The sequence below is a fragment of the Schistocerca nitens genome, chromosome 3 (assembly GCF_023898315.1).
Source record: "Schistocerca nitens isolate TAMUIC-IGC-003100 chromosome 3, iqSchNite1.1, whole genome shotgun sequence".
Classification (NCBI taxonomy): Eukaryota; Metazoa; Arthropoda; class Insecta; order Orthoptera; family Acrididae; genus Schistocerca; species Schistocerca nitens.
Window position 1 is genome coordinate 745,541,921 of NC_064616.1, and position 21,459 is coordinate 745,563,379.

Below are 21,459 nucleotides of genomic sequence, written 5' to 3' on the forward strand. Positions count from 1 at the left end.
AACTGTCCATTGAACTCAAAATAGTTGTATTTGACTACAGTTTGAATTAAATTCATGAAGTCAGTTATCTGCGCAGCAGAAATCTCTTTTTTTATGAAGTATTTTTTTTCCTACTGTATCTGAAGTTGTTTGCACATGCATGCTCATGTAAAGATTTTTAATATTGAACAATGGTAGCTTGGTGTTTTGATGAAAATGTAAATCTTTTATTTTGTGAACAAGATCCATAGAGCTGTTTCCACTCCTTTATCTGATGAGAATCTCAATGCTGAGATTAATTTGATTAAAACCATCACAGTCAGTAATGGATACAAACCAACAATAGTGGACAGTATTTTCAAAAATGAAACCAATAATAGAATTACCACTCTTGGCACTTCTCATTATAATGGATATAATCAGACAACAAAGTTTTTCCATACCATTTTTAGAATCTGTATCTTACTGGAGTCATCATCTCCTCCAAAAAAAGGGTGATTGTAAAGCAGCATTTTCTACTTGAAAGGCTTCAAAAATAAACTTACTCATAATTTGAAACCAGTACACTCCCCCATAAAAAACTCAGGTGTCTATAAAATTAGCTGTGACGTATGCCCAGCTTATTACAGAGGACAGGCAGGATGAGGCAATTGTGGTTACATGTAAAGAACATCCCTTAGTAAAAAAAGGTATATATACGTATATTGCCTGAAATTAATGAAGGATCAAAAAAGGACAAGTTATATATAACTTGTCCTTTTTTGATCCTTCATTAATTTCAGGCGATAAGTGTAAAGAAGTTTGTGATGTGAGTACCTGCACACAGAAAAAAAAACAGGCTTCAGACTTGATGTGCTTGGAAGAAATAGAAACTTTCAAAAAGCTTTTCTCTTAATGACAGTTTCATTCTGAATGAACAGTTGCAGCTACTTAATAAAAGCGGTATAAAGTCCTTATTTAGAAACACCTAAAATTGGCTCCTCATTTTCCTTGGAATAGACTCTACAATATTGTCTTCCTCTCTCCTTTTCATTTATTACACTGTAATTCATTTTCACACAAAATGTATAGAATATCTCCTATTGCATTGCCCTGTGCAAATTTTTATTTTGCATAATACTGGCTGTTGACTTGCAAGGTGAACACTAATATGCTATTTAGAATGTTTTTGTCAACGTAAGCAGCTCATTTCTTTGATTGTCAATAGATGGCATGACTTGTTTCGGCCTGTGAGCTGTTTAGTCTGATGCCATCTTCAGTGCCTGTTCTCTCATACAGTCCTTAGTGGCGTACAATGTGCTACATAGCATAGCTATAATTTTTACTGACAAGTATCATTGTTATGTCAGTTGCAACACCTGTACTTTTTGTATGGTTTTAAATATGATTTTAAGAATTTATTTTATATGGGGAGAGCATTTAGCTCATAAAACTGTTTTCAACTATCACTACATGTGAATATAGTCAGCTCATAAATTTGGTCAGTATAATAACCACCTATTCTTGGTCTTTCCTCTATATTAATGAGTTTTTAATCTTTTATAGGTAATTGTTTTTGTTTTTTATCTGATGAAGATGCACATAGCTGGTGTTGAAACCAGGTCAAGTTAAATCTTGTTGTAACTGGTTGGCTGTATTATACAAATCATAGATGAACAAAAAGTATTCATTGCATAAAATAAAGGACTCAGAAGTGTGGGTGAGATTCACTCATGTGCATCTTGAGGCATCTGTTTAAGGAACTGGGAATATTGACCACAGCATCACATTACATTTATTTTTATGAAATTTGTAGTCAGCAATTAATTTGAATTTAAAAGTAACAGAGATATTCACAAATGAAATACTAGAAGAAAAACTGATCTGTTCTACCCTCTAATGAATCTCACTGTTGCACATTAAGGAGTGAAATATACAGTTTTAAAAATCTTTGATAATCTACTCTCACAAATGAAATGTCTGAACTATTTTCAAATAGAGTTGAATCTAGTTTCTTCTTAACAATTCCTTCTATACAATAGAGGAATTTAGTTACTTACAAACATATCCTTCAGAGCATGTAATGACTTAAACATATATGTTTTATTTGGGTATGAGTGAATGCTTAAGCTGCATTTAAAAATCTAGCCTTATTTGCTATTGATTCCATTGCTACACTACACCATCTTCAGCCCACTATATGAAAAAACAGGTAATGAGGAGATAATTTGGTAACCAGCATAACATAACATGATAGAGTGTACAATGAAATTAATATTCACTATGGTGAATTGTTTCCTTCCTGCTTAGGTATTGACATTACCAGCACATGAACAAGACTCTCAAAAAAGATTTTCTGGTATTGTCAGTACCATAAGCAGGAAGTAAGGAATTCATCATGGTGGCCATCAGTTTGACTGTGCTCTCTGTTGAGGTATATTATAGGAGTTATCCAGTTATGCACATGATTCTTTGAATGTGTGGTCTCTGTTCCTTCAAAATAACAGACGCCACACAGAAACCACAGCCGTGCCACACAGTATGTAAATTGAAGAGGGATCACTGCTGTCTGCTGCAGCAGGACATTAAGCAGAATCAGTGGCAATGAGAAAAACTGTGTACCAGACTGGGCTTCAAACCCGGGATTTCCTTCTTACTAGGCAAGTGCAGCAACCACTGTGCCATCCAGGGCACAGTGTTATTGCATCTACATGGACTACTGTGGTACACCTCACTGCCAATCCACATTCCCACCGAGCACCACCTATCTGCAGTCCCTCTCCATTTATACTTCCATTTGCTACTTAGAGATTCAAACAGGAGGTCAGCCGTATTTGTGCATTCGCACTGAAGAAGTGGATCTATTGCCCAGACAGGTTTATCAATTATTTGAATGCATGGTGTCTGTTCCTTCGAAAGAACAGACACCATGCAGTTACCACAGCTGCAAAACACTATATGTAAAATGAAGGAGGATCACTGCTGTCAGCTGCAGTGGGACATTAAGCAGAATCAGTGGCAACAAGTGAAAATGTGTACCGGATTGGGATTAGAACTCAGGATCTCCTGCTTACTAGGATTTAAATGCCAGTCCTGTACACATTTTCACTCATCACCTACTGATTCCGCTTAATGTCCCACTGCAGCTGACAGCAGTGATCCCCCTTCAATTTGTATATAGTGTTTTACAGCTGAGGGACCTTCGTTGTGTCTATTCTTTCGAAGGAACAGACACCATGCAGTTAAATAATTGATAAGCCTGGCTGGGCAATGGATGCATTTCATCACTGCAAATGCACAAATACATCTGACCTCCTGTGGGAATCTCTGAGTAGTGAATGGGCTTATAAATGGACAGGGACTGTGGATAGGTGGTGCTTGGTGGGACTGTGGCTCGACCGTGAGGTGTACCGATGCGGTCCATGCAGTTGCAATAATGCTCTGTCTCAGATGGAGCAGTAGTTACTGCACCTTCTTAGTAAGTAGGAGATCCTGGGTTTGAATCCTGGTCCAGTACACATTTTCGCTCATCGCTGCCAGTTCCACTTAATGTCCTGCTGCAGCAGACAGCAGTGATCCCCCTTCAATTTACATATCCACATGATTACCTGGTTTATCATAGAAGGAATTGAAGATGGTGAATTGTAGTGCCATAATCAATAGCAAATGAAGCAAGACCTTTGAATACAAGTGAAGGATGCATCTGTACACAAATAAAATCATAGTAACAGCTGGCTTCCTCTGGTCCATCTAAGGTTGACATATGAAGATCAAATATATTTCTGTAAGAAGAGTGCATATTCCATATCATATATTTATTGTAAATACAATCTATGAAACAGAAAAATAGCTAGAAAACTAACTAACTTTGCATTAACACTTCAAAACACTGTCAAACAGAGTCTCTGTTTGCTATTACTTCATTGTAGATTACCTCCTCAATATTATTCACAAAAAAATATTGGAAGTAATCTCCAATGGCATTCTGTATTATGTTAGTAGTGAAATAATTCTCTTATATGATTATGAAACAAATATATGGTACAGGTTTGGCAAAGAAGTCAAGAAGTCTTTTCCTAGAGCTAGATGCAACAGCTAAGAACCAACAGCCACCTCTTCTTTCACCTGCCAAATCACCTGTTCTAAAGCAAGATCCCAAGAAGAATAGGGAGGTGAGTATAATTACTACATAGACTGAATGCTCATAGGTGTTCACTATCTCTTACATGAGCCCTCTGCCATGCACTGTAAAGTGGCCTGCCAAGTATTATGTAGATGTAGATTTGCTTTGATTCATTCTTTAGTCATTGAATTTTTCTGTATTATAGGCTCTATTTACACAACAGGTTTCAAAGGATATTGTAAGGGCAAGTGATACAGTTGAAGATGTGAAGGTTGAAACATCAGATGTCTCAAGTAAATTCAAGTTTTTTGAAACCTATAAGGAGCCTGAAAAACAGAAAAAACCTTTCCGCATAACACCTCCAAGAGAAGGTCAAGTTAAGGCAAGTACTCTTTTGCTGTGCATATTTTGGGGTGTGATAAATCAAAACACTTGACTCATATCTTAAATTTTTGCACACACACACACACACATAAATAAGAAAAACGTTAAAAATTGAGCAGATTAGGGGGAAAGTCAATTTCTGTCATAAAAATTATGATATTCTTTATGTGGTTGTTGCAATATCAATTAACCAATCACTAAATAATTGCTTCAGTGACATGATGGCTATATTCTCCGTACCCATCATTGTTCAAGTGAGCTATCACTGCAGCTTTAAGTACACTGTCAATGGAACATTGCACCATAAGAAAGAGAAAAATCTCTTCACTCCATTTGCAATATTTTGCTCAATAAATCTCAGTTCATACAAAAGTCTGGCATGAACTCTCTTTCAGTTGTCATGTATCACTGTTTCTTTAGATCTTTCTCCTGTTGTTAACTTACTCTAAAAACTTATGTTGCTGTTCTGTCATCAGTTTAAATCCATGGGATTTGCATGAGGTTGTTGTCCATTACATGTGAATTTATGGTAGCATATTTTCTTAAATTAGTTTTTGAATTTCTATATCCAGAACACACATGAAAACAAGTTTTTGGAATCAACTTGTAAAAAATTTTGCATGGAGAGGAGAATACTTTTTGCAAATATACTAGACATGCACTTCTGCATGTGAAAGTAGTTCATTTGACAATATTTAGTTATGCTTTATAAAATGATTAGTTTCATCTACTAGTACTCATTTAATAGAAGTGATTTTATTCATACTTATTTGTAACAGTGTTTTTGGGATGTCACATCCAAATTTAGTCTGGATATTAATTTTTAATACAGTTGTGCCTTTTAATATATGGAAATTATCTCAGTATTTCTGTTGCATGTTCTGCATGATTCTGCATCCATAAAATGTGTTGGTGGATGTGGTCAAATTAGACTGTTGTGATAGGTTAAATGTGGGGTGTGGGGAGAATAGAGTACAGACAATGGTATGATTAAAGATAACCAGTCATAATGTGGAAGAACTGTTGAGCAGTAGACAGAGTGTTTGCATGTGTGTGTGTGTGTGCGTGTGTGTGTGTGTGTGTGTGTGTGTGTGTGTGTGAAGTAAGTAGTAGTCAAGATGTAACCAAGGTGGATATCAGGAGGATTGTGGAAATGTAGGGTGTCATGTAACATGCTGTGTATCTGAGTGGTCATACTTAACCTTACCAACAATTTGACAGTGGCAATACATACATTTGTACAGTGTTAGTAGTCATGCCCACATGAAGTAGCTGCAGCAAAACTGATAAGCTGTATGGCTGCTTTGATTGGCAGCCCTGCCTCTGATGGGATGGGATATGTAAATAAGAGGATTGCAATAACATTTGTAGGTACATGGGGTAGGCCCAATATGTAGGTGTTTCACTTTGGTATGACCTGCCTGACAAAAGATAGGAAACAGGACTAGTGGCACAATATTACTTTGACAGAATGGGCAGATTTTTTGAAAGCTATTCATCATTCAACACTTTTGAGACCAAGCCCGAGCATAGCTCAGGCCATGACTTTGTGTTAAAATGACTGCACCCGAGTATAGGTCATCACTCAAAAATTGGTCTCACTACGTATGAGAATCTGAAGGTACAAAAAGCAGAGAATCACAGTGTCAAACTACTGGGACTAAAAATAGACCAAAGGCTCTCATGGGATGACCATATAAGCTATCTGACAGGCAAACTTGCACACATAATATTCCTGCTGTATAAAATAAGAAATTCTGTCAGTAAAAGTCTATTGATGCTTTGCTACTATGCATTCTTTCAGTCACAGCTGCAATATGGGATTCTGTTATAGGGTAATTCACCAGGCACAAACTGTGTGTTCAAAAACAAAAAACATGTTTACAAGGATTGGGTCCAAGAGAAAGCTGTAAGGAGCACTTCAGTATATTAAACATAATGACACTTCCAAGTCTCTACATGTATAACTGCTTAATATACTAAAATAAATTATACAATAATTTACCCAGAGAAAGAATTTACATTTGCACAGCACTCGAAACAACTGCATGCCTGATATACAGTATTCTAGGCTGTCACTGACACACAACAGTCACAAACACCTAAGTCCAAAGTTATATAATAAACTGCTACAATCTGTCAAAACCCTCACCCACTTTAAATTTAGGGAGGTATTAAACACATGGCTCAAAAATAAAGCATATTACTCAATTGAAGAATATCTTGGAAGCAATTTGAAAGGAATGTGTAAACAATGAAATAATGTAACTATCATTAACTAAATGTGTAAAACCATATAATTAATTCTTGAATGTAAACTGTATAATGATTATTGCTGAAATTGTCTGATTAGTAAGAAGTCTATGTATTTATGTATATGTAAAATGATGATGTGGGTAAAGTGTACAAATTACTAACTACTAAAACGATATATGTATATATATGCATAATGTATAATGTAAAAATTAGTAACAACTATACTTATATGAAATATGTAAAATGTATTTTGACAAAGCCAATTGCGTGGCAAACATGCTGAATGGCTAATAAATAAACACATGAACTTATGAACAATGTACAGACATCTTGCCGTTTGTCCCTTGACTGGTGCTGCCTTCTGTTATCAATTTCTAAAACTATTCTGAAAGAAACATTAGTGAATGTAACAGCTGCTCTCACAAATTGCGGAGCCAATATGATGCTATTGACATAGTTTCACACATGTGCTCATTAGGTTTCACAGTTTGCTCTTATTCTGCTACAAATATGCCTTGTTTGTTGAGTGAGCAAGAAATTTTGGAAGTGGAAGAAATTGTTCAATAACTCCCCTCACTTTTTAAGGCTACTTATACTTTCTCTCATCATTATTTTTAAGTTTTCAGTCTCTCAAAGAACTAAAGTAAATATGAAAAATAAGTCTTGAAGTGTGGTCTTTTCTTTAATATGTATTACTCTTGAAGATCATCAATTACATGCGTGCCAGTAACTCTTTAAATAACAACATAAATGGCCAGTTTCCTAGGCCCGATATTCTTCTAAGCAGCTGGTCAACACAGTGTTAAGGCATGACAAAAAATATTCGGATAAATGCAGTCCTGATGATATTGAGTGATGTGGAAGGGAGACAAAGGTGCAGAGATGCTTTGACACAGAAAATCTGCTTTTAAACCAAGTTTCAAGAGGAATCTTGTCTATCAAGGACTTGAGCATAGCTGGAGGCAGATAACTCAACATTAAAAATATGCCGTCTGCAGGTGGCTGGATAATAGCGGAGATGTGTCAAGTGGAAGGGGTTGTAGCTATCAAAGTGGAGGTATTACGGGAGGTTAACATGGTTCATACCGACAGGGTTTGCCATGGTGAGCAAAATTTAACTTCACCCATGCGTAATGTGATGCACTTGCGCAGTCTGGGGCTCAGCCTGTCTCAACACTATTCGGTACATCTCAGCTTTGCTCGGTCCTTCCCAGAATTATGTGGTGTTGCATGACATTTCATTTCCCAGTGCAGTGTCTTCTCATATTTCGTATGGCATTTTTCAGTTGACATGACTTTCTTCAGTTCAGCAGAATCATAGTAGCACCACTGTTTGTCCTTCATGTTTTGTTGTGGTATAAAGGAAGTTGAAAGGTCCAGCAGCTCTTTACTCAAAAAGAGGGAGTCTAGCGAACTGTCATCACAGCCTTTAAAAATGAATGGAAATCAAGGTTATTTTTCAAAGAGAAGGATGGGAATTTTCAGTATCTTTTCTAGAGTCACGTAACTGACAGGTATCACAAGTTGGCTGTAGAATGAGATTACAGTACCATGCATCAACAATTTAAAGATATAGTTGACAATGAAAGAGCAAAAAATTACAACAATCAATTGATTATTTGTGTGTGGTATAGTTTTGCACATCAAGGTGCTCTTTGTGCTAAATTTGTAGGCATGGAGAATGTTATGAAATTGATGGTATGAATAGTAACTTTTCTGAAGTTATACACATTATACACTGTCAGTTTCATCAGTTTTGGTAGAATTGAATGAAAAATATGGAGACAGTATACATTACTGTGTAGTACGGTGGTTAAATCAAGGGGCATGTCAGGAACAATCTTCTGATTTAAGATCCACTGTTGTTGAATTTCTGATGGAAAACAGAAAGCAAGAACCATAATTAGAAGAACTGTAATGAAATGGACTGCAGACCTCACATTTTTAATGACACAAGTCTGCAGTAAAACATTTAAGAAAATATTGAATTCTAGAAGGGGCAAATTTTGACAAAGAACACTGTCAATTTTCCGAAGCATTCTGTCGTTAAAGAAAATGTGAATTTTGAAGAATTGCTTGTGGCATTCAAAGAACAGTTTTCTAAACATTTTTAGGACACAACCAGTGTGTTTTTGAGTGGTTTTTGAAACTTATTACCATTTCAGTTGTGTGTATATAATTCCCATGTAAAAGGCAGAATCAAACAGTGAAAAGTCCAGGATGGAAAAAACAGTGGTATGGAAAGGATAAATTACTACTTGCCACACAGATAAGGCACTGAGTTCCTCGCAGGCACAGTAAAAAAGAACGCTAGAAATATTTGTACTTTCAGACAAAGTCCTTCAAAAGTAGAAAACTCACACATATTCACACAACAACAACAACAACAACAACAATAAACAACAACTCATATTCACATGCGCACTTCTCTGGGACCCTAAGGCCCAGCTACAGTTGTCTTAGCACCTGAGGACAGTGGCCATTTGTGTGGGAGCTTTTGTATGAATGTGTGTGTGTTTTCTATTTCTAAAGAAGGACTTTGTCCGAAAGCTGCAATATTTCCAACATTCTTTTTCATTGTGCCTGTGTGCAATTCAGTGCATCCTTTGTGGTGAGTAGTAATCTATCCTTTCCATTCTGCCACTTAAAAGACAAATTATTTTATGTTGTATGAAGTTTTTCTTGAAAAGAGTATCCACATCTCCATAACAAGGCTGCAAATGTGATTTCAGTGTTTCACTCAATATATATGTGTGTGAAAGATGTTTCTTGATTATGAAACTAAATAAGTCATGATTATATGGCAGCCTAATTGATGAAAGTCTGCCAAATTCTCCGCATCTGCCTGTGTGCCAGCAGTTTGCACCAAATATAAATTTTATTATGTTTCCAGCAAACCAAAAATAAATAAGTAATCATTAAAATTTGTTTCATTTATTATTTATGTTGTCAGAAATATGAAACCAAGATGCATGCAAGTTGTTCAGTGTTGTTTGCATGACTGAATTGTAATATAATGTGTTGGATCATAGTGTCCCCATCTTCCCACTAAGATAATATGGTGTGGTTGTGGGGGATGTGTTCAATCAGATGGGAGAAATCCACATGCATGTGAGACCTCTGCACACATGTAGAGGTCTTGTCCACTCCTGATACAGGCATAAGTTTTTGTGTAGTCACCAGAAAGGTTGAGAATGGCATTCAGGAAGCTCACTTGCTGGGCAAAGGAGGACAAAAGGAAAGGTATAAGGTATAAGTTTTACTTTCATTCCAATTGATCCGTAGTGAGGAGGTCCTCCAGGATGTGGAACATGTCAGAAAAACAACAATACATGACAAATATTTACAACTAAAACAAATAAGCTAATGTACCATTCCACAGGTCCCAAGTGGAATGATCATCATTTTTTAATGAACACTAAGAGTCATTTTACAAATACTAATGCACTGAATTTAAAATAAAAAAGTTTTTTATTTATTTATAAGGTAATACAACTACTGTAATACTTATTTACAATGAACACATTACTGCACTGAAATGGTGCAGAAGTTAGATTATACTAACACACACACACAGACACACAAATTTTCAATGAACACATTACTGCACTGAAATTGTGCAGAAGTTATGTTGTACTTATATACAAATCAGTTGGTTTTACTAAGAAATTCATCAATGGAATAGAAGGAGTTGGCCACCAATAAATCCTTTAGGCTTCTCTTAAACTGAATTTCATTGGTTGTTAAGCTTTTTATGGCTGCTGGCAAGTTATTGAAAATGTGTGTTCCTGAATAATGCACACCTTTTTGTACAAGACTAAGTGACTTTAAATCCTTGTGAAGATTATTCTTATTTCTAGTATTGATTCCATGAATTGAGCTGTTCGTTTGAAAAAGTGATATATTTTTAATGACAAATTTCATTAAGGAATAAATATATTGGGAAGCAGTAGTTAGTATCCCTAGTTCCCTAAACAGGCTTCTGCAGAATGTTCTTGAGTTCACACCACATATAACTCTCACTGCACGTTTTTGTGCCCGGAAAACTTTAGCTTGGCTTGATGAATTACCCCAAAAAATAATCCCATATGACATTATAACAGATTAAAGTTAATGTGCTGAGGTTGTATAAGCATAAAATAAGTATCTTATTTGTATATTTTCTGTAGACACTTTTAAAAATTAGGGAATATGTGAGGAAACAGAGATTAGACATGAAAATGATTCTATGTTTTATGATATGCAAGTGAATTGGTGACACAGTATATTTTATGCATGATATTGAATATCCAGTACCAAAGAAAAATGAATAAGACTGCTTAGCTGGAGAAGGAAAAAAGTTTAAGAACATATACAGGGTGTTACAAAAAGGTACGGCCAAACTTTCAGGAAACATTCCTCACATACACATACAAAGAAAGAAAATATGTTATGTGGACATGTGTCTGGAAACGCTTACTTTCCAGGTTGGAGCTCATTTTATTACTTCTCTTCAAATCACATTAATCATGGAATGGAAACACACAGGAACAGAACGTACAAGCGTGACTTCAAACACTTTGTTACAGGAAATGTTCAAAATGTCCTCCATTAGTGAGGATACATGCATCCACCATCCGTCGCACGGAATCCCTGATGCGTTGATGCAGCCCTGGAGAATGGAGTATTGTATCACAGCCGTCCACAATATGAGCACGAAGAGTCTCTACATTTGGTACCGGGGTTGCTTAGACAAGAGCTTTCAAATGCCCCCATAAATGAAAGTCAAGAGGGTTGAGGTCAGGAGAGCATGGAGGCCATGGATTTGGTCTGCCTCTACCAATCCATCGGTCACCAAATCTGTTGTTGAGAAGTGTACGAACACTTTGACTGAAATGTGCAGGCGCTCCATCGTGCATGAACCACATGTTGTGTCGTACTTGTAAAGGCACATGTTCTAGCAGCACAGGTAAGAGTATCCCATATGAAATCATGATAACGTGCCCCATTGAGCATAGGTGGAAGAACATGGGGCCCAATCGAAACATCACCAACAATGCCTGCCCAAATGTTCACAGAAAATCTGTGTTGATGGCATGATCGCTTAATTGCGTGCGGATTCTCATCAGTTCACACATGTTGATTGTGAAAATTTACAATTTGATCACGTTAGAATGAAGCCTCATCCGTAAAGAGAACATTTGCACTGAAATGAGGATTGACACATTGTTGGATGAACCATTCGCAGAAGTGTACACGTGGAGGCCAATCAGCTGCTGATAGTGCCTGCACACGCTGTACTGGTTCTCCCGTAGCACTCTCCATACAGTGACATGGTCAACGTTACCTTGTACAGCAACAACTTCTCTGACGCTGACATTAGTGTTATCGTCAACTGCATGAAGAATTGCCTCATTCATTGCAGCTGTCCTCGTCATTTTAGGTCTTCCCCAGTCGTGAGTCATAGGCCGGAATGTTCTGTGCTCCCTAAGACGCCAATCAATTGCTTGGAACGTCTTCTTGTCGGGACACCTTTTTTCTGGAAATCTGTCTCGATACAAACGTACCGTGCCACGGCTATTACTCCGTGCTAATCCATACATCAAATGGGCATCTGCCAACTCCACATTTGTAAACATTGCACTGACTGCAAAACCACGTTCGTGATGAACACTAACCTGTTGATGCTATGTACTGATGTGCTTGATGCTAGTACTGTAGAGCAATGAGTCGCATGTCAACACAAGCACCGAAGTCAACATTACCTTCCTTCAATTGGGCCAACTGGCGGTGAATTGAGGAAGTACAGTACATACTGACGAAACTAAAATGAGCTCTAACATGGAAATTAAGCATTTCCGGACACATGTCCACATAACATCTTTTCTTTATTTGTGTGTGAGGAATGTTTCCTGAAAGTTTGGGCATACCTTTTTGTAACACCCTGTATAGTGAAATCCAGAATTTATGGTCATATTTATTTTTTTGTACCAAGACCTTAGTTATTACCAATTGAAATGTTTGTTAAAACTAAACATGTTTATCATTAATTTATGAAATTATTACCAGCTGAATCTAATGAATAGAAGTAATTCATTTTATTTACAGTGTCTCAATAACTGTATTTTTTTGTAAATAGGAGGACTATCCTGAAACAGAAGTTTATCGTGATCCAAATATTGTGAGAAGTGATGATAAGATTGAGGAAGAAATTGTCCGAAGCAAAACAACAAGCAAAATGTTGTCACTTTTCAGGCAACTTGAAGAAAATGCATCAAAGGAGGACATTCCTGAAGGTGAGCTTTCATTGCTTCATCTGTCTTGTATCTCTTCATCAAGCATACTGTTGTCTCATTAATGTCATTTGCTACATACAGATTTACCTGCAAAACATAACAGAAAATTCTGTGCAGTTTTAAACTTCTCATATATATCACAACTGTACCTCATTCCTATTTTATCTATTTTCTCTTTGAAAAGTCTTAAATCCATAATACATGAAATTAACTTTGAAGAGTCATTATTATTGTAACCATTCAGTTTCCATCCACTGCTATGTAATGCATCTTTCAGATTCATTATACCATGATCTTAAGCTTCACATGTAAAAATGTATCTTGCTTTTATCCTCATACTGATATCCCATGTTCATATGGTTATTGTCTAAGTTGTTTCTTATCATAAGGAATTTCTTTAGTCTATGCTTGTTGATGTCTGGTTATGTGTTCTGTCCATCTTTATTTTAGTTTCATGATAGCTGCAATGACATTCTCAATTCCTGTTTTTCCTCTTACTAATTTATGTCCTTACTATCAGATTTCATTGTGGAGTATGTATGAAGATGTAGATTATACTCAAGTTCAAAATGGTTGGAATTTTTAAGTTTCATGTTTCTGTTGTTGCCTCTAATTCCCAGTATTCATTGGCTATAGGCTTTCTTTCATGTAAACTGAGATTTTATTTTTTGTCATTTAATTTCCCAGATGAACACAAAGCCATTTTTATTTTTATCAGTGTCAATCAATTTATCATTTTTTGGTTCCTCTAGGTACATAAATTTGTTGTCTGATATCATAATTTCATAGTTAATCTTTACTGTCTTCCCATCTTTTTTCCTTGCATTCTGTCTGTTTTCAAAGACACACTTCAATGGTTGTTCTTGCATTTTGGCATGGAAGCCACTTTTATGGCATCGATCATTGTTTCATCATTCCTAAGTGATTTTCTTCTTACATATGTTAAATTGGCTTTATCTACTTATTATGGCAATGTAAGGATATACACGTAGCCATCTTTTATCCATATGTCTGTTTTATTGGATGAGCACTCTGCTACTGATGTTTCCATTTCATTGTGTGAATTATACAAATTGGTAATGTAATATATAAACACTCCGTAGTCAGAGTTTCCTATTGTTTGCAACTATGCCATCTGACATTTTGATCAACAGACTGTTATGTTTGCCACTCTTTTTTATTCTTTGGTCATTCTTCACTGTCTCTCTTATAATGTACTTTTTATATTTTCCAGCCTCTTCTTCTAAATGATTCAGAACAGTGTTTTTATTCAGAAAACTACACATCACTATAGTTTGTGTACTCTTAATGACGCCAATACTAGTGATGAGGCACCCAGAATGAATGGCCCTAATGGTTCCAAACACAGAGGATGTGCATCAAAAATAAGCAATAAAGATTTCAGAAAGGTGACACACATGTAGAATGATCAGTACTGGAGGTCCTTTACTGCAGTATTTTGTCTTGAACAGAACAGTTTGTAATGCACACATAATGGTGTGTATGTGAAGACCGTTTAGACAAGAAAGTTGTATGCAGTAATGAGCATGTCCTGGTCCTCAGAACACACTCACAGCACTGGAAGGCCACCATAAGGTCCAAATGGCCATACTGTTTCATCCAATATGTTGGCTTGATGTAGGAGCACAGCAACAGATTTTTGCCTCTCTGTTTATTGATAGGACATTTCTTCTGTTGATTTGACAGGTGGCATACATAATACATCTTCAATTTCCATTGCCTAAAAACCCCCAAATGCCTCAGATTGCAATAGGAATGTGAATACCACTGCTGGTATGCTTATTTGTAAAGTGTAGTGTTTTTTGATGAGTCTCACTTTTTGCAGTTGTTTTACAGCAAAATTCAGTGTCAGCATTCCACATCTGGGCAGGAAGTAAATGTGTAAGAATGCCTTATCTGTTACAATACCATGCACATCATTTTCCCTACAGATATCATCAATTTAAATTTGCATCAAAATTCTGCTTGTTTTCTCAGAAAAACTGAACAACCTAAGTTTCATCACCTGTGATGTTTCACTGAAAGAACTCAGTGTGGTTGACAATACCGTCCAAAAATGCATAGCTGTCACCATGTACCCTTGCAGAATTATCATCAGCTATCATGTGTTTTATTATTTCCACATTTTTTAGGAAGCATCTACTGTGTTCCATAAACATAATGCAACATTTAATTTGTACTGTGCCACTACACTCATCAACATGATGAACAGTTTGATAACTTTTAAAAATTCTACTGGACCAACTGTCTACCAGTCACTTCGCACAGGCAGGGAAAGCAATAAATGTTGAGCAGAAGTACTTGCTGTACATTTAAGAATTTTATTGTAGATTTAGTCATGCAGTTGACAAGAAGCATTATAAAGCAATAAAGAATTAGTATAGGAGGGATATAACATTGTGTGGCAAACTTTGTCTTGTTCATTTTCTATGTCCTGTATACCTTGGAAGTTCATAACATTCAGATTATATGAGCTATAGAAGCTCTGCACATACGTAAGTAGATCTATACTAAAGCAACAACACCTGACGAGATCTCAAGAGTATATTTTTGTCATCCACCCTTTTCACAAATTAAGGTTATTTTTGTATAACTAATTTATAAACACCCTGTGTGTGTGTGTGTGTGTGTGTGTGTGTGTGTGTGTGTGTGCGTGGCTGGGTGGGTGTCAGAAATGTTGTGACAAACTTTGAGGAGGAGTAGAGGGTGTCTTGAGGAAATCGAGGATAGGAGCCTGTGTCCGCAAATGTCATCTGGTGACGCTACAGAGCATTGAAGTTATAGGCACTGGTGCCTGCCACTAGGCCACATCATTGGCAGCAAGAGTAGCTTTGTATACTGATGGCTTCAGGTGGAATGTCTCACAATGTCATTTGTTGTTCAGTGATTGTGACTGATTTTCATAATCAACAGTGGAGTAGGTGGAGCCTAGCTGCTATGTAAAAAAGCATTCTCCTATGAATGTCATGCTGTGTTGCCTTGGTGAATGATGGTTTTGGACACTGGTTTCCATCCCCAGTTTATTTTTCTCCCATATACTGAAAAACAAGGTTCCAGGAGAAAAATATGCTGCAGATGGAGACCTGTGTTGAAAACCATAATCCAGTGAGGCAACAGAGCATCACATTCATAGGAGACAAGGCCTTTCTGTGCAGCTGAAATATGGGAAATAGACATGGGAAATTGACAGATGAAGGGGTTAGATGGTTGTAAAGGGAACTATGGATATCAAGATGTGGGTCTGGGGAACGAAAGTGCAGGAAGAAATTGTGCTGAGGGCTATAGGTTAGTTCTGCAACGCGAGAGTATTTTTTCGCACATTAGCTATCAATGCAAGGGGGGGGGGGGAGAGAGAGAGAGAGAGAGAGAGAGAGAGAGAGAGAGAGAGAGAGAGAGAGAAAGGACATCAGAATGTACAAAATTCGGGAGTAAAGGAGACAATTCACTGGACAGTGGAAGCATTGATTCCTCAACAGGCATGCAAAAAAAAAGAATGAACACTTTCCTAGCTCCTGGATGGATCATGTAACGGGAGTGGCAGCAGGTGTGTGGACAGAAATGTTGGAGGGAGAAGCAGCAAGTGTATGGGACAGGGACATGACATGCAGGCACCAGAGATGATGAGTTCATGTAGTGCATGATGATGATGATGATGATGATGATGATGTGGAGGAGTGGGTTGGGGGAGTTGCGGTGTGGAGGAAGGGGAGACTGTTGGATAGAGGTTGTGGGTGTAGTAGCTTAGTAGAGACTGAGTTTGGAATATGATGATGAGAGTGAATGGTAAGCTGCAGAAGGCTGCCACTTTCATGCTAACTTTCATTTCACCTATCTTTGAGAGCACATCAAAGTTGGTTTTATTCAACAGAAGGTAATGCCTTATATACCGAGTCCAAAGTGGTGCTATAAAGATGAACGATATGATCAAACTGCATTAGAATATGCTGGCAAGGAAACATGTGACAAATGCAGAAGAGACACCCATGAAGTAGGGTCACTGTGGTCAATGCTAGAACTGCTTGGGTAATCACTTTGCTTGGAGCAGGTATTTCCCAGTGTTTTTAGAAGAAAAGGAAATTCTGGAAATTAAAGTGTATACCAACGCAAAAGGAGAATATAAGGCTCTGAACCCTCTTGCTTTCTCAACTTCCTTTACTCCCACTCACAGTGAAATGAAGCTCAAGTCAGCACAGTTTAAGAACATAAGTGGAAGAGTTTTTACAAAGGATAGGCCCTTGTGCCTATGCATAAAAAAGATACATTTCAAACCGTCAGACTATGATATAAATGGTGGGAGGGCCATGCATGAAGTGGCATTATTCATCAACAATATATGCTGTTCTGAACTTGTAACCCTCGCCATCCACCTTCAAGCAGTAGCTGTTCATTTTTACATACTTTTACGAATAACTGTGTGCACCCTGTATCCCATCTCATGAACTTGTGGATAATAAAGTCTGTGAGGACCTCATCTACAAACTCCCCCATCTCTTCCTCCTCCGTAGAGATTTTAGTGTGCATCTCACATAGTGGGGCTCTATATACAGATGCTCTAGTGGTTTAATAGTGGACAGGTTCCCCTTGTTAAGTGATGTCTGCCTCCTCAACACAGGGAAAGTGACACATTTCATTGCTAAAAATTGATTATTAGCTGCCATTGACCTGCCACCCCATGTTAGCTGATACTGTCCTTTGGGAAGAAGTGGAGAACTTGCTCCCTAGTGACCATTTCCCCTCTTTGGATTCATGTGCAAGATACATCAGTACCTGCCACCAAACCACTTATATGGGTAATAAATAAAGCCAATTGGACACTTAAAAGAATCTGCCTGCATTCCAACATCCAGAACATGGCACAGAACATAACTATGATCACTCACAGGGCTGTATCTTGAAGTCATCCATTAACCCTGGTAAATGGCCAGTCCCCGTGTGGAGCAAAGAAAGCCATTCAGCCACCAGGGACAGGTGAGTGGAACTACATAAGTTCCAAAGTAGCCCCTCTGTAGACAGCCTTGGCCAAGAAGGCAATTAAGCCATCAGGGACAGGTGAATGGTACTACAAAAGATCCAGTGTAGCCCATCTGCTGACAGCCTGGTTAAGAATGTCATTTAGCCGTCAGGGACAAATGAGTGAAACTACAAAAGTTCTGATGTAGCCCATCTGCTAAGACAACCTTACTGTCTTTCACATTGCTCATTCAGAAGTTCAGAAAATTATCATAGAGAGTAAAAAATGGATTTTTTAGAGTCCATTAAACATATCTCAACAGGAAGTCAATGAAAAGGATTGATGGGAAAGGTAAGGTATGCACTGCAGTGGCCATACAGGGCATTACACCAGAAGCTGTGGCCCAGTGAATGGTGCAATACATTGTACAAATTACATTAAATGCCAATAAAAGAGTCCATATTGTGATGCAGATGGAAATTAGCAGAAAGGATGTGGTTGGACTTAAGCTCCAGCAACATCACCTCATTTGTATGGAGTTAGAGCATGTGCTATCTGTGGCTCACAGTACAACATTAGCACCAGACAAAGTGCTCTATGACATGTTGCAAGATTTGAATATTGAGTCAGTGAACTACCTCCTCACACTTTTAAAGAGAATCTGGTCTGAGAGACAGTCACCTGATTCTTGGAGGTAAGCAACCAAAATCAACCTCCAGAAATTGTCCAAGGACCACACCAGCCTAAATAGTTTTTGCAGTTTTGCACTTAGCATTTATACTGGGAAGACACTTGAATGAATTATTAACTGCCACTTAATACGGACTGTAAAAACCAGAAAATTTCTCAGTCAGCTTCATTATGGCTTCCGTAAGTACATATCTACACTTCACAAGCAAATGCTCCTGAAGGTGGTGATTCAAAGAGATTTTTGTGTAGCCAGCACTTTACAGGAATGTTTTTGGATATTGAAAAGGCCTATAAACTACATGGAGATATAATATCATCTGACAAATGCATGAATGGGGCTTTCTGAGGTGTTTTTTTATTAGAGTCTGAGCCTTCCTTTCACGACAGTACTTTAGGTTCAGAGTTGTTTGTATATTCTCAGACACACATAACAAGGACAACTGTGTCCCTCAGTGGAGCATGTTAACTGTTACTCTTTTTGTAGTAGTGATCAACACTGTAGTGTCAAAAGTGAGGAGCCCTGTCTAATGCTCTCTTTTTATGGATGTCCTTGCAACATTTTATTCATCTTCTAGTCTTGAGATGACTGCTTGACATGTGTGATTAACATTAAGAAGATTATAATAATATGTTAAAAGCACAGAGTTCTGGTTTTTCCCTAGGTAAATGTGTGTGTGTGTGTGTGTGTGTGTGTGTGTGTGTGTGTGTGTGTTTGTGAATTTTAATGATGTACATCATGTTTTTAATCAACCTGACAAAGGCTGAGGGCACTACTCTTAATTGTAAAGAATCAGTCCCTGTTCCTTGTCTTCAATGAGAAACTCACATGGTTGCCACACCTGAAGTATCTCAAAACAAGAAAAGCCTTAGTGACTGATACTGAGGGGTAGAAAAATACCTCCTTTAGTAATTTTATAGAGACTTCGTTTAGTCACAGCTGAACTATGACTTCACTGTATATTGTTATGTGTGATCATCCTATTTAAAGACAGTGGAATTGGTTCACAATGAGTGCATTAGTTTGGTGGCAGGGGCCTTCACAACAATGCCTATACCCAACCTCTGTGCTGAGGTTGGGGAACTGTCAATAACTATCCAATGAAAGTTCCTAATGGCGGAAAATGAATCTAACATGTGCCCACTCCCTTAGTTTGTGGCATTTAACCTTCTTGTCTGACCATCAGCAAAACAAATGTAAGTAAACTACATAACAGCAACAAGACAGTTTGGGATCAGAACAAACGAGCAGCTTGCAGAGTTTGGTGGGGCGGAAATGAGTGTTCTAACACAGGGTTGGAACAAGTGTATTTCCTGGTTATCAGGAAAGCCAAGGCTGATTTAAATATGACAAAGTACAAGAAATCTTGTAAACTAAATTTTATTTTTAAATAAGTCTTTTATAAATTTTCGATGGACACTGAAATTTTACAGTTATTACATTGATGAAGCTAAGCAGAGCTGTACTGTCAACTGCTCAATAGTTTCCTCTGATAGGGTCATTAGGAATAGACTTCTAGACAAATTTGATACAAAACTCTATGCCTATCCTAAAAAGACTGGAAAAGGTGAGGTGTAATCAATGAAGTAATTGCTATGATCCTTAAGTGCCCTCCGGACCATTCAGCAAATCTACCCAGCAGATAAAGTGGTCCAGAACACATAGCATACACTAGGCACACTACAACATCAATGGAAGGAAGTATCATTTTGCTGGGTACCAAGTCATCTGGGAAATTTGGGAAATGAGCAAGCTGACAAGACAGGAAGGGTTGCACGTAAGGAAAGTAATGTAGTACTCCATGTTCTGCACTTGGTCCTATCACCTTATTGTTGAGGAAGAAAATTGTTTGTCAGCTGGAGACCATGTTGCTGAAAGTACAAAATTAAAAAATTAAGGTGATAACCCTACAGTTTTGCATAGGTGAACATTGCTCCAATTTCAGACATGTAAATAAGTGGCTTTAACATGACTGAGAGTATAGCACTGTCCTCTGACACACAGGAAACTCCTCTGATTCTAACAGGAGGACCCACCAGCAGAGTACAGTGTTTGTGGTGTAGCAATTTAAATGTGTCACATCTTACTGCATTTTATATTCTAAGAAGAGGGCAGCAGTTGTTATTGATAACAATTTCTCCATCATTTTAAATACCGATGAGATGAGTGTGGGAAAGATTTCAAGGTTTTGTGTAATGTTGGACCTCCTGTTCAAACTATTAGGTAGGTTATTTTAATTATCTCAAAGTGGATGATTCATGATTATTTAGTCAGTAATCAGACCAGCTGCTGTTATTCAAATCACAGTTTCACAATTTTTACTATGTGTCAGTTTCTTTTTTAATGTACGTTTTAATGCTGAGACTGAGGATTTTATTTAAGCACTTTAAACATCCATGAAAGAAATGTTACACTCTTACTTGTTCCTACTGTGGCTGGCTGTATCCTTGTTTTTAGGAGTGGTCAGCCAGCCACATGTATTGAATAACTTTTAGTACTTTTGTGCCTAATTCTAATTTTAGTTTTTATTTTATGTACTGACTATATTATAATTTTATTTAAACATGAGGAAAGGGCATGAACTTAAGTGTAAATGTGTAGCTCCCATTGATGGTTCTTTATTGTCCATTTTAATACACTGATAAGCAACTACTGTCTGTGTCTCCATTGCCATACGCTCTTTGAAGTCTCTAATATGTGTTTATGGTCCACTGCCCCAAGAAGATTGCTTATGAGGAAAGACTTAATACTCACTAAGCATTTAATTAATACTCTGCACTGAGTGAGGTGGGGCAGTGGTTAG

General features: G+C 37.4%; 1 protein-coding gene across 4 annotated transcripts in view; it reads left to right on the forward strand.

Moving 5' to 3' along the window:
* LOC126248726 (LIM domain and actin-binding protein 1) overlaps positions 1–21,459 on the forward strand; it is a 212,605-nt gene that overhangs the window by 173,872 nt on the left and 17,274 nt on the right. For all 4 annotated transcript variants that reach the window (XM_049950041.1, XM_049950043.1, XM_049950044.1 and 1 more), the window contains 3 exons: positions 4,006–4,130; positions 4,287–4,463; positions 12,840–12,996. In XM_049950041.1, coding sequence (XP_049805998.1) covers positions 4,006–4,130; positions 4,287–4,463; positions 12,840–12,996 — 459 coding nt within the window. The remainder of the gene's footprint in view (positions 1–4,005; positions 4,131–4,286; positions 4,464–12,839; positions 12,997–21,459) is intronic.